At 38.5% G+C, this 18,327-nt stretch overlaps 1 protein-coding gene across 2 annotated transcripts in view; it reads right to left on the bottom strand.

Annotated features, from left to right (window-relative positions):
- grm8a (glutamate receptor, metabotropic 8a) overlaps window positions 1–18,327 on the bottom strand; it is a 216,443-nt gene that overhangs the window by 35,041 nt on the left and 163,075 nt on the right. For both annotated transcript variants that reach the window (XM_020644056.2, XM_065951301.1), the window contains exon 8: window positions 13,906–14,109. In XM_020644056.2, coding sequence (XP_020499712.2) covers window positions 13,906–14,109 — 204 coding nt within the window. The remainder of the gene's footprint in view (window positions 1–13,905; window positions 14,110–18,327) is intronic.

The raw sequence follows: 18,327 nt of genomic DNA, 5'->3' as shown, positions 1-18,327 counted from the left end.
AGTCAAGTTTCCAGAGCCTTTAAGAATATAACATAATAGCAAGCATCCAGTTCGCTCGAGCAAACACATCCACCAAACTACCGGTCAATACCTCACAAACATCTAGTATTTAACACACAACTGTCCAGATTGACGATGGCAACTATTAGCCAACATCCTACCAACAATCATCATAGCAAACACCGATGAACTATGCAACACTCTAGTGACCAATTTCACAGAGAAGCACGCCACACACTTAAGTAATCAATCAGTGATGTCTCTAACACAGACAGAGTATCTATCTACACCCATAGAGACCACAAAGGACGTCATTATAACTTATCAACAACTCTGAACCTAAACTCTGCAATAAGCTTAGATTTCTTTTACTTTGTCCTCGCTCCATGACACTGTTTCTTTCTCTGTTCTCTTCCAGACTTCTGTTTTTTTTTTTACAAATGTAACACAAATGGGTTTTTCTATTTACCTCAACTCAGTAAGAAAGAATCAGGCTGTTGACACATTCCTGACCATTAGACTGAAAACTACAACAACTCAATGTTCTCTTCTTTCTCATTTTCTCTTCTGCTTCTGTTCTTTGCAATGCTCTTTTTCTATGGCAATTTAGCCTCCATTTGTCTCATGATCTCGCTGTTCTTTCTTTCATTGTGTTCCCATTTTCATTCTTTCCCTTTTCTTTCCATCCTTAGATCTATCATCACTCACCTTCTGTAGGCCCTACATTTTTGCAGATTTCCATCTTGCTCTTCTGTTTACCTACTTATTTTTCATTGACCCCCTTTGCTCCATGTTTTTTTCAAATCCTTTTCTATATGCGTTGGTCCTGTTTCCCTCTAAACACTACCTTCCTACATTTCCCTCTATTCATTCCCCCCCTTGCCCTTATCAGAACAAATATTTGGAGTATAAAATAAAATGGAAAAACAAGTGAAAAAAAACATTAAACAAAACCCAATAAAAACAGATGATAATTAAGTCATTTTAAAAATGTCTTACAGATTATGCAGGGTATTAAGAGGAACCTGCCTGTGTTGATTGTTTTTTTAGAGCATCCCAACAGTCTGTAGCCAACACATATTAAAACAAAAAACAGATAAGAGTTTATTTCTCCCCTAATGATACAAATGTCTTATTTTCCTCACCGCTCTCCTGTTCTCTCCAAACTTTCATCTAACCACCCCATTTTCAACCAATCACGCCAGTATAGAGCAAGCTCAGCATGCAGCATCTGAAACAGTTGTTTGGAGCGGGTACATGCTGACTGGTACTTTAAATTATGCACGGCAAAGGCAGGCTGAAAGCGGTGGTTACCTTGAGTAGAAAATGATTATTCAATCTCAGTGCTTTTTTTTTTTTTTTTTTTGTTGGCAATTTCTGAGAAAGGTAGATAAAGAAGGCACACTTTTAGAAGCAGCAGCACTTAGGGCAAACACACACACAATGGGTGTGACGAGAGTCGGCAGCATTAAGCCAATATGTTGGGAAAACAAGCAGCTGCAGACTCTTTATCAATTCTGATGAATGTTTTGATGTAGAAGCACAGACAGGCTTATTGGCCTTAAAAAATATCTATTTGGGATTTATTTATTCTTCTTTAGAAACAATCTTGTAGTAACTTCAATGATATAACATGGAATCTACTGAGTTATTACAATGCATCAAAATAAATCACAATAATGAATTGTGGGGGTTTTTTTTCACTTCAAGACGATGCAATCACATCTGAATGCTGCTGGGCAAGTTAAAGGCAAGAAAAAAGTGAAGAGAAAACATCAATGTGTTTATGTACTCTGGCAGCAGTGTGTGTCAGAGGTGTTGAGCAGTGACAAATGAACACGTATTTTCAACGCCTCCGACTTAAGTTGCCATAACCTTGATAAATAAATTATTTGCTGGTCACCTTGGCAACGAAACCCCCATCTCATCCTGTAGTGATGCTGATCATCTTCAGTTAGTCAAAGGTAGATGTTGCACTGCAGGAAAAAAAAAAAAACTGCAAAAACTAGAAATTTATACTGCACTCACATTCTCACCTTCAGTGGTCCAATATGTAAAATATCTACTGAATTAAATCATAACATGACCTTACTTTTTCAACAGATATTAGGAAACACACGCTGTAGTGAAGTATTAGCTTCTTTGACAACAACGCAGAGGCCAGAATGTCCTCCTTACATTCGATTCCGGTGCGAAATGGTCTATATTTGTTTTGACCACTAGAAGGTAGGCAGTTTTAAGGCACCCACACGCAGCCATTTTGGCTTGCCAGGCGAACAGCAAACATGGTCAAATTAGGAGAAATAGTGGACATGCTTTTGAAAATTGGAGAGACGTAAGAGTGCAAAAATGTTTCAAAACTGATGCAGAGCTGGCTAAACACTGAAGCTTCAGTGTCAACGACATGGCAACCTACGTGCCCACCAACTCTAGGGAGGAGGGGGCGGGGTAAACAGCTTCTTTATTATCTTTATTTGTTTTTTTCTCTTGTATTTAAACTTTCATTCCATTGGGATCTGCATGGAGGAAAACTGACTTACAGCTTTCAAACAGAAGATCATTTCTAAACATCATATATGATTGTCTTGTTAGTCTATAAACCTACACACGCTCTTTAATTATTCCTGTTCTTGTGGTAGAGGAAGTACACTTTTGTGATGCTAATTTTCAGCACCTAATTATATTTCTTTTTTTTTTATAACCCAAAGCAAATTGACAAACTACAAAATACCACAAAATGACAGGAAATATCATGGCTCAGATTTATGTGAACACCTTGCATTGCCCCATTTGCTCCAGTTCAGAGGAGTATTATAAAATCTGTTTGTTTCTCTGAATATTTCCAGAAGGTTTGCTGCTCAAAATAAGATTTTACAGCATGCCAATAGTTGTTTTCAAAGGGGGTGTGGATGTGTGTAAGTGCAAGCATATGTTTTCTTTACCTATTTGTAACAGTAAGGCACTGTAGACATAAGCTCGGTTTTGTGTCCTCCAGCAAGAGAATGTTCCCCTGCCTGCCAGAGGCACAGCTCTGGAGCTTCCCTGCAGAGTTGAAGCTTTCTTTTCCCTTTGGGGGAACAACAATAGAACAGCCCGAGAAGAAAGCTACAAATCTCACAACTTTCTCTTTCGATTTAGGAAAGCTCATGGTTCATGACTTTTTGCTTCTTTCATGTATCGGCTTTCAAACGAAAGATTTCAAGCAATGAAGTTAATGTGAATTTATCTGCAGGCGAAGAATAATCAACACAACGAGTACCAGAGAGGTAAACTGATATAGTGACACAGAAACAAAGAAAAAGGGACAGATTTGCTTGCATCTAAGTTCAATTTAATGTCAGTCAAATCCTGCTGAATCATACTGACAAAGAAAAAAAAAAAGCAGGGAAAAAAAGTCAAAGAAAAAAAATGAAAGTGAGTTGACTAAGAAGGCAAAAGGAGAGAAAAAGATGGAGAAAAATGTGTGTCAGAAAAATACAAGTAAAAAACAGAGAGTAAGCAGGTCCGTGGAAAAACATCAAAAGCTATCTTACAGATAGACACAGAAACACATGAAGCGACTTAAAAGCTAAAGACAAGAGGGTGAACAAGGGAGAATCTATGAGAATATCACATAGTAAGACGGTTGAAAAGCTCCCAACTTTTTTTTACTTTGACAGAAAAAAAGGTTTAAAAAAAACAGAAAAATCAGAGAGTGAGAATCTCTGAGAATATCAATTAGCACATGCTTTAAAGCTTCCCCCGGCTGACAGAGATAAAAAGAGGCAGATGGAGAAAAGGAGTCTAGCAGTAGACCTGCGCCCCTATTCGTAGAGCTGGAAAAAAAAGTGAGCCAAAAGACGACAAAAAGAGGGATGATGGAGAGAAAAAATAATGAGCTACAGAAGTAGAAGAAGGAGTGCTGTTGGAAAGCCTTCAGCATCCCCCTGTTCACTTTAACAACAATGAAGGTGAATGGTAAGTCTGAAAATCAGGGGCTAAATGTTTGTGACAGGGAGATTAAAAAAAAAAAAAAAAAAAAAAAAAACTTCACAGCAGCATGCATTAATAAAACATAGTTCTGTGTGTGTGCATGTCCATGTCTGTGTGGGTTTTTGCCAACAGGCTGCCATCTGCGTGCCATGCATTGATAGCACTAACAGAGGAGAAGCACAGAAAGAGAGAGACAGTGGAAGAAAGATAAAGAGAATAAGAAATGGCAGAGCAGAGGGAAAGAACAGAATCAAGCCTGAAAACTGAAACTCTTTTCTTTTTTTTCCATATCAAACAAATTGACTTCTTTTTGCAGTCTGTTGGTGTTTTCCGAGGCCAGTATTCATAGCTCGTTGTAAAACTATCCTTACAGCAACTCCTCCTCCTTCCCCTATCTCATCCGTTCAAAGCATCTTCTGCCTCTCTGTCCCCTCCTTTCTGCCTTCATCTACCACTCTCCATCTCAAAAACCATCCATTTTCTCCTCTTCTTTTCTCTGAGCGTTTCCAAAGCACTCTAACTTTCCCTCCTCGCCATCTATCCACACCTCCTTCTAAAAAAAAAAAAAAAAATAGCCCTTCTCCTCTCAGCCAGGCTGTTATCGCTGTGCATGCCTCGACTGAACAGGGGAGAAAAAGGGCAGGAAAGAAGATATTCAATGTGAGAAACAAAGCATGGAGGGTATAACAATGCATAATAGAACAGGATCCAAATATAAATGGTTTTTACTGTGAATGAGAATGAAACACTTTGGATAATTAGAAAAAGTAAGATTAAGAAGAAGAGAGGGGAAGCCAAACAAATGAAAAAGAGTTTAGAAAAGGTTAAAAGGAGACAAAGTACTCTTTGCAGAGATGTGTAAACGTATGCATGAAAAAAACACACACTCGCACAGCACAACAAAGCTTGGAATATGGCATCACCAGTAATTACAGAAAACTCATTTAAGGAGCCTCCATCTGTGTCATGTTCTGCATTCACTGCAGTCTCAGAGAAAAGAGGAGAGAGAGAGAGAGAGTGTGAGGAAACTCAATAAAAACAGAAGGAGAGGACCACTATTAAGCTGATCAAAAGAGACAAAAACAACCCGAACAGGGGATAGAAACACAATTTAGAGAAAATGGAAGCGAGAGAGAGGAAGAATAAACAAAAGCAGCAACACAGAGTTATATTACCAAACTTGGCAGAGGAAAGGGGATGGAAGAGAGAGAGCCTGAATAGTATGGATAATGATATTTAGGTTGTTATCTAGTCTGTAATTGTATTACACATATATTGTAGACAAGTCTCTCTGTATCTTTCCAGTTCATATAAGACTTAAAATAAAGGATCATTGTCCCACTTTTTAAAATTTGATTCCATCATGGAAATGCACAAACAAGGTATTTTTTTATCCCTAATCCAGAACAACTATGCTCTTCATTCTCTTTGCTGTGTCTGCATCTACATTATTCTATAACAGTGCAGGATTTAATATATGTTCAGACAAAGCACAAGTTTGGTGTTTGGCTGCACAATGCAATGTGTCAGTGTAATGTAAAGTCAGACTTTTTTTAGATGAATATACATCAGCAACGCATTCCAGACAAAAATATACACATCCAGTGTATATATCTGGTACATCTGGTGTCAGAAAATATGAGGATAAATGTAGGATATCCATTAACAAATCAGTTTGCCCATCTTGTTTTTTTCAGGATACATGCCTTTTTTTTAAGCTTTTATCTGCCAAATATTATTCAGTTTTCTTATCTCTTACTATGTTCAGAAAAGGATCTATCTGAAGCTAAGTATATCACAGATAAGGTAATGAGAAGAAGGCAAAGGTTAAATTAAATGCTATTCAGAGGAACACATGCTGTTTACACAACAAAGAAAATTGAGCTGTCAGGCTGTGTTGCACACTGACTGTATATGGTATGATTTTGTGTCATTGTTATGCAGATGTTCAGGCTGTCAGTCACTGCACTGAAATGTTATGCCGGTATGACACTCTGCTTTGCAAGTGGATGTGAATTGCTTCTCATCTGTTGTTCAGTGTGAGGGAGTGCTGCCAGTACAGGCAAGGTGATACCACCTGTACAAGGTTGGAAATGCTGTCAATAATCTCCTACTTACTACCTGCTGTGTGTAAGTGAGCTGCAGGAACTAAGTAGGAGATTATGTGCAGAACTGAAGGGTATGTTCTTGTCTGTGTGACGGATTTGAACACAGAAGGCCTAAAACAAACTATGATTGATTAAAGGAGCAATATATAACATAGCTACTGAATTAGATAATATAATGACCTCACTACATCATCAGACATTAAGGAAACATGCTATGTTGAAGTGCTGGATTCTCTGACGACAGCGCATCAGCCAGTATGACCTCCTTCTAAGTTTAGATTCTGGTCCTGAATGCTCTGTATTTGTTTGGACCAGAGAAGGTAGGCGATTTTAAGACACCCCACATGGCCAGTTTGGACGCCCCTTGGTTTACCTAATAAGAGACCAGTTATCAGGACAGACCAGCAGGTGTTGCAGCGATGGAAGCGGCCAAGCAAACTGGTTGCGATATAACTGATTCTACCTGACCTAAGAGGCCAGCATTTTTCTAATAAGCTTCACAACGAGAAACGTTTGAAAGATGGAGAGAGGTTAGAATGAGTTTTAAGACCAATGCAGAGCTGGCTAAACACTGAAGCTTCTGAGTCCGTCACATGGCAACCTGCGTGAGCATGGACTCTAGAGAGGAGAGGGTGGGTGGCAGACAGCCCTCTCCAATGTTTTGAATTTTGAAGGTAGTACCCTTTTAAAACACTAGGTGTCAGAGTGACATATTGCTCCTTTAAAGTTTGAACATTATGAATGAATGTTATAATCTTCAATGTTATTGTAAAGTTGTGAAGTTGTTTCACATTCAGAAAAACACACTTGGGTTTCTTGCCAAGAGGTACAAGAGCATTATCTGTCCTTCAAAATATGATGCTTGAGTTGGGAGTGATTAGCTTAGCTTAGCATTATAAATGAAACAAAGGGGGAATGACTATAAGGGGTTTAATGTTGCCGCTTTAATCGCCCTTTTGTCTAAGAAAAAAAAAAAAATTGACAGCAAAAGAAAGTTAAAAAGTTCAGAGATCAGACATTATTGTGCATTCTTTAAAGCTCGACCTCGACTATTGCATAAAATCTCAAAGTTTCCCATTCAAAAAGAGATGCCACACAATTGAGTAAACTCATGAAAACATCAGTTTCATCTATTACAACCGCACATTTAACAAGCCATACAAGACGTATATAGATGTCACATAGACCGAGTATCTCCATCTTCTCTTTTGGTTGAGCTGACCTAGGAAAGTAAGCATCTTTGAGCTCCGTATTTTTTGCTTTGCCTCTATCTTCCCTTTTTTTGCTTTTAAATGTTAAAGTTTTAAAGTTGGTCTTGCTCTCCCGTATCGTCCTTTTTAATGTCACACTTCATATTTCTTACAAATCAGCCAAGTCATTGTTTTATCTCATTTCCCATCTTCTCAAGGTCATCATGCTCTGCTAAAGTTTGATATAACACAGTCAGCATATATTTTCAGCCTCTCCATCTCTTATCTTTTATTTGAAGTTAATTTTATCATCTAGTCATCATGCATTCTCTTTTTACTCTCACTGAGTCTCTGAACGTGTCTGTTTCCCACTCTTTGCCAACTACAGAAACTGTAGATGACTTCTTCTTCTTAAATGTCTGCTAGTTCAACCTTCCCTCTACACTGCCCGACCTGTCATTGTCTTTTTCTTTAGCAGGCCCGCAACAGCCTTGAATTCAACACAATCAGTGTTCTTATTAGCATGCTGATGGAGAAACAATACTTCATTTCAAAAATAAGTTTTACAGCAGTATATATTATCTTCAGAGGTCATTTAGTTAATGTTCCTTATTTCATTGAAGGTTTAGCATTGTGGGAACGTTGGGCACATGTTGAGTGTTCTTTTAGTGTCCATGATTTCTGTTGTCTAAATTCATCAATGCCAATTGGTGTTCCCTGAGAGCGTTCTTGGTTATGTTCTGTCTCTCAGTGTTAAAACATATTCTAAGGGGAAAATAATATTCTAGTCTACTTGAGCTGGTTCACCTTAGAACCAACTAACATAGGGCACTCATTTTGCAGAGCCCTGTTTTAGGTATTGGAGGGCTTTAGAAATTAGGTTTCATTAGGTTTCAAATAAATATTTCTGCATCAAGTGCAATCCTTTGTTTGTCTCAGTGCTCTTAAGATGGCAGGCAAAGTCTCTCTGACATGTTTGTCTCAACAGATTTGATTTAAACCACCATAAAGGGCTGCATGGCTCTATAAAATATAAAAAATCAGGTTCAAATTTGAATGTGGAGCTCTCTTAATTGCATTTATATATATCTCTTTCTAGCTAATTTATGTCTCCTCCACCTGCACTTTTTCCTCCATCTCCCTCCAAGTTCATTAAGTCCAGGTGGACTGTCTCTTCCCATAACCCCTCTGTCTCTGTAACTCCCTGTTCTCGTCTCCAGGATCATTAAAGCCTGCTGAAGTTCAACTCCTTCGAGCAAGTTACTCCTCCACTTCTGTCCTCTCCTCTCTGGCTCTCAGAGGTTATTATGTGTAAGTGAACTTCATCATGCCCCAACTGGTTATTTCTCCCCTTCGCTCATCCTTCTCCGCACAACATCTCCCTCCTTCCCTTCTTCTCCAGGTTGACCAGCCAAGTATGGAGTTCATGGTCTCAGAGTCAAGCTGCTCTAATTAATGCAGGTCTGTTCAATCTTGTCTCCCTGCAGGAGATCTAACCGGACACAGATCAGATCACAAACACACTCAAACATGCGAGTGTGAAAGACAAAAGTTTCCTCTGAAGGTTTGAAGAAGTGTCCTTGACCTTGAATCTTTTCTCTGTATGGGGGACTTTTGAAGTCAACGTTAAAATTGAACCAACCACAAATTAAAACCAGGAAAGAGTAAGTTTAACAACTTGTTTTTAAGTTTTACATTTTTTTTCCTCTGAAATTTAAAAAAGAAAATAGATTTTTGACCAGAATTTAAAATTGGAAAAGGAAAGGAAAGAAAAAAATGTGGATTGCAGCCTTCAGTTGATGAGTGAATACCTTTAAAGGGTATAGGAGAAAGGCCGACTAAGTCTTTCAGAGCGCTTACAAGAGAAAGATGGGTGATGGATGGAGGAGACAATGGAGAGAACGAGGCAGAATGGGTGGGCGACGTGTGAAGGACGGAGACAAGACGGGGAAAGAAAGGGAAAGAAAAGGATAGTACAGTGAAAAAGAGAAAAGAAGTGACGCAGCAAGAAGCAGTATGGCTCTAATGAACGTGTGAATAGGCCAAACAAATATGTGTGGGCGACTGCTATGTGTGTTTTAGTTTGACAGGAACAGCTTATGAATCAGACTGAGCAGTGAGTAAACAGAAACGGGGCATTCTAGCAAGAAAAAAAAAATGGAGATGCAAACTGAGGTTTTATCTTTCGTGTGTTATTTTTTCATTTGGTATTTGCGTTGACTGAATCGGAGTAGTACTAGCGGAGTGCTATAAAATGGACTGAGCATCGAGAACTGCTGGTCAGGGTTGCTGCAGGACTTGTTTGAAGGTGGGTGTTAATCATGCAGACATCTCTGATTCAAGAGATGGAATCACCTTTTTGTGTACTTTGATTGCTGATTGCTCTGCCCACTGCAGCATGACGTTAGAGTCTGTTGACTAAAGCTCACTGTCTCTCTTTTAGTGACAATCTGTGATGGATGAAGATGGTTCAGTTTCTCACATTGACTCAGAAATAAGGATTCAATTCCATTAGTCATAATGGCCTCGGTGTGAGCGTTGGTTTCCACATTCTTTTTATGTTTGTGAATGTGTGTCTTTGCCTGGATAAGCCAATAAACTCACAGACAAATAAAAGCTGCTATGTCATTACAGCTCCAGCTTGTGTTGTAGTTTACTTGCTCCGCAATGCACCAGCCTCTGTCTGTTTGAGTGTCGATATGTGTCAGGGCTTATTTAAGTAAGCGCATTGAAGATACTCCACTCGAAAATGATCTATGTAGAAAGACATGTATAATCTAAATATTTCTAACAATAGGAATCAGACTGATTATTGAAATGTTCTTAATGTCATGTTGGATTTAACCTTTCTTAACAGCAGACAAACTTATACTGAAGAATCCATAGTTTACATATCTATAGGAGATTGACATGGCCTTTGTCCAAAGGTGAAGCTTTTGCAACTCAAAAATCCAGTAGGGGTCACTGCACTGGATTCAAAAAAAGTCAGATTTTATGAAATCTGAAGGGGAAATATTGTTACTTCTTAGTTAAATGGTTACCTCACTGAAAATTGTCCTGAAGTGTTCATTGTTTCAACTGTTACTTCAGTCTCCTCCAATATAACATAATGGTCATTTTCTAATTTATGCTCACATTTAGTCAAACATTTACAATGATTATTGGTACGGCAATATGGTGTGGCTACATTAATTGTGTGTAGTGTGCTTAATTATGAGCAATCACGGCAACCAAGCCAGCTTACCCAGGATAAGGACATAACAGTTGTCCATATATGAGCACTTCTATTTCTTCTATCACTTCAAATTTAAGACCGCAAAAAAAAAAGCCAAATTTGAGGCCTCAAAAGAGGGGTTCACAAATGGATGGGTGATGTGATGGTGGTTACATGCACTTCTTTTAAACAGTCAATAAAAGGATCCCATTTTCACCAATAAAAAAATGTTTAAACCCTTTTGTGTCCTTAGACAATGAAGTACATCACTGACTCGACCCCGGTTTGTGAAGAAGAGAAAGTCTTGTTGGTGTCCTCTCCTCATCTTCTCCTTTTCTGTCACTCTTACCAGTTTAACTTAACTCTGTACGTTTACTTGTCATTGTAAAAATCTAAATGAAGAAATGTCATCATTCAAACACTTAGCCCTCCCTCCTCTCTTTTCCTGTTCGTTCATGCAGCTGCTGAAAGGTAAATTAGTATGGATCCAGTAAAGCATAGAAAAGGAGAATCCATGTTGAAAAATCAGTGTCTCATTCTCTCTCTCGCTCTCTTTCTCTATGCGCCACAAACAGGAAAAGAATTAAAGCTTTGCCCCTTTTTCTTCTTTAGCATTCCAATGTCATGTCAACCCTAAACAGATCAATGACCAAACAGTTTTTTATTGGACGACACAAATAAACCCCGGCATTTAAACCTACACACACATAAAGCAGCTGGTTGAAAAGCTTTAAATCTTGCAGGCTTCTATCGATGTAAACAAACCAGATAAGAGTAACGGCGACAAAAAGCCCTCCAAAAAACACCATCATTCTTCTTCTGCCCCCTTAGAGGCCTTTTTAAACATTTAAGGACAAAGAAACGGTGAGAAAGTATCCAAGAACACCTTAAAAGTTTCATCTTTGTGCAATTTATTATAAAAATCCCAGCAGAAATTTATAGCAGAAATGATGAATATATTGAACCCTCTGCCGCAAAATCTGCTCTTTGGGGATTTTATCCATTTATTTCATCCCTGTGTTTTATCACTTTACAAACAATCTAACTGACTACATTTAAAAAAGAAAAAAAAAGAAAAAAAAAAAAAGTTTTGCGAGTTGAAGGGAACAATAATTCAAGGCAGGCAACCAACGTGTGTACAAGAAGAAAAAGTCAATGCCACAAATCAAAGGCGAACAAAATGAAGACGTCTGTGGAAAACCACCCAGGAGGGACACACTACAGCAAAAGGTAGATATGTAGTTTGATTCTTTTCCAGATATACACTAACTGATATTTGACTGGTATAAATGACTCAGAAATGAATCATTTTCCAGGATTGCATAAGCTAAAGGAATCATCTGACTACTTTATCTGCAATACCCAATTTTTTTTTCAGGCAGTTGATTCACCTGTTAAAAAAGATACATCCTTTCTCCCCCATTCTTGCTCAACTCTGAGGAGAGAGTAGCAGGGAGTCATTTAAGGTGTGATATTAATTATGTATAGCTTGTTTATCTTAAGACTTTGATGCCTTTGATCATCATATTTAACACCTTTTGGGATCTGAAATTCATGGACATGTGATGCAGACAAACATCAAAAAGGAAAAGCCGTTTCTTATTCGTTGCAAAATGAAGCGTGTCTTTTCTGTGGGTGATGCTTTTATCTGGAATGTCTGTGGAGGCATTTGAAGGCATTGTGGGGTAAATTAAACGTATGCATGGCGGGAGCCTGCTTGATAAATTCAGGGCACACCGCTTATTCCCAAATCCTTTTAGCTCTATCTAATTTCATGTTCCATCAAAGTATTGCCGGGGACAGGTGTAGCAGAGCAACTTCCAGTATGTGAGAAGTGTTCAGTGATTCATTGGGGTATAAAGTTTGTGACCTTGTGGTTAAGGGGTGATTTCTCTCCCCTCCAGGCGGACAATAACAGAGAAACACGGCTGAGAACAAACCTGCTGCTGCAGTATGAAAGAGCAATCAGTGGCTGCCTGTGAATTGGTTTCTGACACTTGCAGCGATGACAGACAGAGATAGCGAAGGGAAGGGGGGAAAAAAACAACCACTGACACACTTTTGTTGCACACATTCATGTGAAAACACATTTCTGCTTCCTCTGAAACTGAATCAGACAACTCCATCTCTTGTTTTCATTCGGTATTCTTTTAAATCTTGACGGATGACAACAGGTTATGCAGAAAGAATAGCAGATACAGGAAGAAATCAACTCAAGCCTAGCCAACAATAAAGGATTCTTACGATCTTAACAGATGTTGAAAATGTGAGAGACCACAGATATGATGGAAAATAATGACATGTTTAACAGTTTTGTTCCTATAGCGTTTGGAGAGCAAGGATATGACTACAACAGAAAGACACACACACCGATTTCATTCGCAAACAACAAGAAGCCTGACTCCAATAACAAACTGTGACTTAAATGTGACTTTAGAGTAAACAAACATGGTGGACGATGGGCAGGAAATGTTGGCGATGGTTTATGGACAACCTTTAAGTTTAAAACCCTGAAAAAAAGTTAAATGATGAATTAAGTTGTTGACGTAAATATGGGCTGGTCACTTCCCAACTGGCTATCATGTCTTGTGACAATCCACATGCTCAGCTGTTCTTTGGGGTTCCCCCAACACAACTGGATATTGGATTGTAAATACTGCTGATGTTTAATATTTACGATTGGATCACTCTTAACACACCTCACTCCACAGGAAAATTTGATAGAACCATAAACAAAATCAGACTTGTTGATTGTCTGACGGAGAGAATCGGCCTGATATTCTTGTAGTGTGTACCCGTAACAAGTGTGTCGACAATATTTAGAGACAATATTCTAAAATGAAATGAGTGAATATTTTCACCTACAAGAATGTGTCAATCAGAGAGAGAGAGAGAGAGAGAGAGATAGTGAAAATAAAAGTTTAAGCACCAAGGCTTCAGTGAAACAACACCAAATCATGATCTGCAATAAGCAAATAAACCCAGATGATATGTTCAGGAGAGGCTGCAAGCTTGACTTAATTATGCAAGTGAAACGCAGCATGACTGTTTTTCATGAGGATGAGACAAATGAGATGAGGAGCCGGGTCTTTGTGTCTTTAAAGTAGAAAAGAAGTCAGGGAGGATCACTGCACAGCATCCAATCATTTGAAGACTAGAGACTAGGTGGTTGTTCTCGAGGAATAACGGAGCAATTTGCAGACTAATTGTTCACTTTTAAATCATGTTTTCCCATAAGTCTTGAAGGATCTCCTCTTCATACTCATTCAAATAAATAAAGCAACACTTAAATACCAAGGGCTCATTGTTAACTGAATTATTCTCCATTTTATAGTTTAAAAACAGCACTTCATTGTCTTTGGTAGAGGATTACAAACTTCACTTAACAATCCACTGGGTAAAAATCAACAACTTTACTCACCATTGAAGCTCACAGCACGAATGTGGCTGAGCAGCTCTTTCCCGTCAATGTTGCTGGCCATGCGCGGGCAGAGGCCTGGGTATCCGTAGCAGAGCTCGCGGTGCATGCGGTGCAGGGCGTGGGCCATGGCGTACACTGCGTCCATCACAAACTGAACCTTCCCCTCTTGCTCGTAGCTGGAGTCCCGGCCAACTTTTTCCAAACCTGCCGGCAAGAAGAAGTGAGAGAGGTTAGACCAAAGGAAGAAAATTTAAAATACTTTCTGTTAAAGATTGCAGTGAGAAGAAACTCAGGATGCAGGAGTAATCTTCATCCGCTCTGAGTTTATTTATGGTTACAATGCAAGAAACAAGGGGATGGATTCTGTCAGACTGACAATCAAATTAGATTAGATCATCTTTTATTGATCACAGGAGCATATCGTCTGGAAGATACAATTAGAAAATGCCCAAAAAAATAACATTAGGTAACCTCTCAATCTAATAAGGATACATTTAGCTAAACTAATATGCTTTCCTCAGCAGACTTTAAACTGACTTCCATCTTCATTTATAAACTTCTTTGAGGAGCTTCTGTACCTTGGTTTTAAACAGGAAGCTAGAGACAAAACCAAAGTCGGAGCATATTCACTTATGAAATTCAAATCAAATGTAAAAAAAACAAAAAAACAATACAAGTACTCTACTAATCATGGTACAGTCTCAGTCTGCCCCTCCAAAGACCATTGGATGTTCTCTCTGTTTGGCCCAATGACTGAGAGGTAACATGGATGTGAACTCATAAAACAAATGTGTCAATTCATGTTGAATACCCACAAAAAGTGGGGATGTATTGAGAATGTATTGTGATATATATTTAGTATTACTTCATCCTTATACAATGAGACTACTAGATATTAGGTTTTATTCTTATATGGCAAGCATGCTACTGTAAACCCATGTTAAGTCACAATCTGGGTGAGGAAATCAAGCCAAGGTGATAATGTCTAGAATAAAAAAAATCAATCAAGGGATAAAAGAAAAAGAGCAAACGCATATACAACAGGAGAGAAGCTATATACTAACAGAGACCAAAGTAGAATAAAGTAGGTAGAGGTGGGCTGAGGGACAAGTGAACAAATATATAAAAGGGAGCCAACAGGTTTTTTTTTTGTTTGTTTTTTAAGTCTTTCAAATAAAACTTTAGCGAGTAAAACTTTAAAGAGGGAGATGAAAACACATAAAAGGGAACCTGAGTGAGACAGGTTCAGCATCAGACAGGTAGCAGGGCACTCAGCCTGACAATGACAAATACCTCCTCTCAATCCATTCTCACCTCGGTTAGAGAGTTACAGCAGAAAGAACAACATGCATTTTTTTATTTTTTTTTCCCAACGTCGTCTGAACCACTGATAATGGCCTTTCCCTGTATGAGAAAAAGGTATGACATTTTTTGGATGAGGCAAAATATACTTGATACTCTTTATGACCTCTGTCACATGACTGTGTGTGAGGGACTTTTTATATAGGATGGTTATATTCTCTACATTTGAATGTTTAGAATAAACATTATATTTCTTGCTTGTAATATTTAGCTGCACCCCAAGCGTGTCTCATATGCTTTTGTCCTTTTGCTATAGCAATGAGGCTTATCTTATTACTGCTGCTTAATTAATTACTGCAGAGTGATGTTTAGGTTCATCAATCAGCAAAGGAATCAATTGCATTTGGCCTTCATGCTTGTGTGCAGCTACAGTACAAATACACACCGACAAGCAAACAGCCTTCCAGTTGTGATCCATTGCGAGGGTTTTATGTAATGATCCATTAGAATGAGCTAATGACATAAAGGACAGGGTGAAACACTGAACCTCATTGACGCATTTAGACGGTAATCACTAATTGATCATGGCATTCTTTTTATTCTACATAAAAAAGGTTAATGATTGGAACAATGCTTTCTTTTTCTCTGCTTACATTTCTTTCAATAGGTCATTCATTGCCTAATTCATTCGTTACTTCTTCTCAACTTCTTCATTCTTTCCTTCTCTTCTTTTTCTCTACACCCTGCCTTATTCTCGATTTTATTCACACATTTCGTACGAGTTGCATTCACCTTCAGGCAATGCAAACTGAATCAAACCCCCGTCTGGGATTTTGTGAATTAACAAGACCAGAGGCCCCTCAATCAATATGAGAATCCATAAGGAATTAATGGGGTCCTGAGAATGAAATCCAATCCACAGTTAAAGAAGGCTGTCGGGTGTTTTTGAATGTGTGTTTCTTGTTGATGGGGATGGATGGCAGGAGGAAGGAGTAAGATATTTTCCTTTGTCTGTCTGTCACGTGGTCTGTTCAAGCAGCTGATCACTGCGCTGGACTAAAAGTGGACTTCATTTCCTCTAAGGGACGAGGACAGAGGACAGAGGACAAAAGACAGAGGACAGAGGACAGAGGAATGGAGAATTAACCAAAGAGCTTGCAGATAAAACAACAACTCTCTTCCATGAACACTCACAGGATATTGCATACTAGCAAGTGGGAGTGGGACAAAATATGCATAAGGCAACATATTGCTCTGGTGACTCATGTGATACAGAGTCCTCCAATGCAAATTCAAGTGATTTAAAAACTCCTTGGTGCCAACCTTTCACTGATTATGTTGCGCTTTATGCAGATCTTGAACATCCTTAGTTATGTTCAATATGCTATATTGTTTGAGTTTTTCATTGGAACTTGTAATTTATCAATGCTACTGTGTGGGCAGCTAAATGTATGCTGCACTTGGAGTACAAAAGACAATTCCCTAAGGGGACAATAAAGTGCATCACATCGCATGGCATCACAGCGGGATTAATAAAAGTATAAATTATTATTATATCGATATATTTTGACTTATCGCTTCACTACTTCATGACTAAAAACAGTAGCACGTATGACACATGAATGAAAGTGAATTGGCCAGAGAAGAAATAGATAACAGTGAGAAAAAGAAATAGAGGAAGAGGACAGTGGTTATAAGTCAGTTATAAGAGCAGAAACTGACACAAAATTGTAGTCAATAAATACATGAATTCCACACTTTACCTTTTAAGGGGAATTGTTTATTCTAGATGATCAGATATAGTGTTGTATCATTATTTGACTGCCGTGCCACATGTCAGTTATCCTTTAATCGCTGTATTGTGATATTACTGTTATCATGGACAACCTATTGTTTAGAATATTGCATCGTATCATGAATTAGCCTGGGATTCCCAACCCTACTGAAGAGAAAGTCATGTATCCTAGGATCTCTTCTTTTTCTCTGTCTCTGTGTTTTATTGTGCTGCAGAAGGTTTATCCAGCACTTACTCTCCTGCAGAAGTCTGGTTTTTTTTTTTTCAATCCTATTTTCTCACTCTCTCTGAGACTTCTGCCCAGTGCAACCGCATTCCTCTGAGCCAAGTTCAACTCTTCCCAGCTGGACCTCACATTCAGATCTTCATTTTGCTGTTGGATGTTACTTTTTGTAGCTTCTATATACAGCTGGTTTTATTGAGCCTACAGTATTGATTACCTGTACACAGGCCGGGTTGTAATCCAGCCGGACATGGTTTGAGCAAAATGCATATGGGAAAAACTGCATGCTTAAAGGCAGCAGGCTGAGACTAAGGGTCAAAAATCGATTGACTTGTTTCTCAGCAGCAGGCGTGGAAAAAACAACGTTTTGCTCATCAGACTTAGCTGACATGGTGTTTTGTGTATCACAGCTTTTAATTTGACATTTCATTAGAAAAGCAGCTGCACAAATGACAGTAACCTTTATTTATCAAGGGAAGACATGATGCACCTTTTGGCCAACAACCTGCTCTACATTCATAATTCATTATTCATTCAGACCTCTGGAGTGACTGCAAAAAGGGAGTGCTTTTCTCATTAGTATCACAAATTCTGGCCACTAGCCCAGTTTTCCAACTTCATCTCCTAATCTGTATTTCATTAAATGTATTTGCTAACAGTAAATGAGGAACTGTTATGAATATCATTGAATTTTAAGCACATATAAACAGGGATACAAGTAACGAAAAAACTATCTTTTGACTGATAACCCTCGCCATACGAAACAGGTTACGGGGGGGGGGGGGCTCACTACGTAGTCATTTTAAATGGTTTTTACATGTAAGAAATAAAACATTTAATTATTTTTTGTGGAAATTTCGACATTTAATGCAACAGAAATGATCTTAAATCGGAAATGACCATACTTGGGGCTTCTTTAGGAGACTAGTGTGTTTAGAAAACCCTAGAGTAGGGAAAAATATGACAAGTTACAAAAGAAAAGGCGGGGGGCTAATTCTCCTCCAGAGGAACCATTAGACTACTACAAGTTTTTAAATAAAATAGGACAGTGGAAAAAGTAGCTTACTCTGTTTTTTTCCTTCAGCAGCATTAAAGTAGTAAC

Source organism: Labrus bergylta, chromosome 23 (assembly GCF_963930695.1).
Source record: "Labrus bergylta chromosome 23, fLabBer1.1, whole genome shotgun sequence".
NCBI classification, from domain to species: Eukaryota; Metazoa; Chordata; class Actinopteri; order Labriformes; family Labridae; genus Labrus; species Labrus bergylta.
Note: the sequence above shows the minus strand (reverse complement) of the source record. Positions and strands in the feature narration are given on the sequence as shown.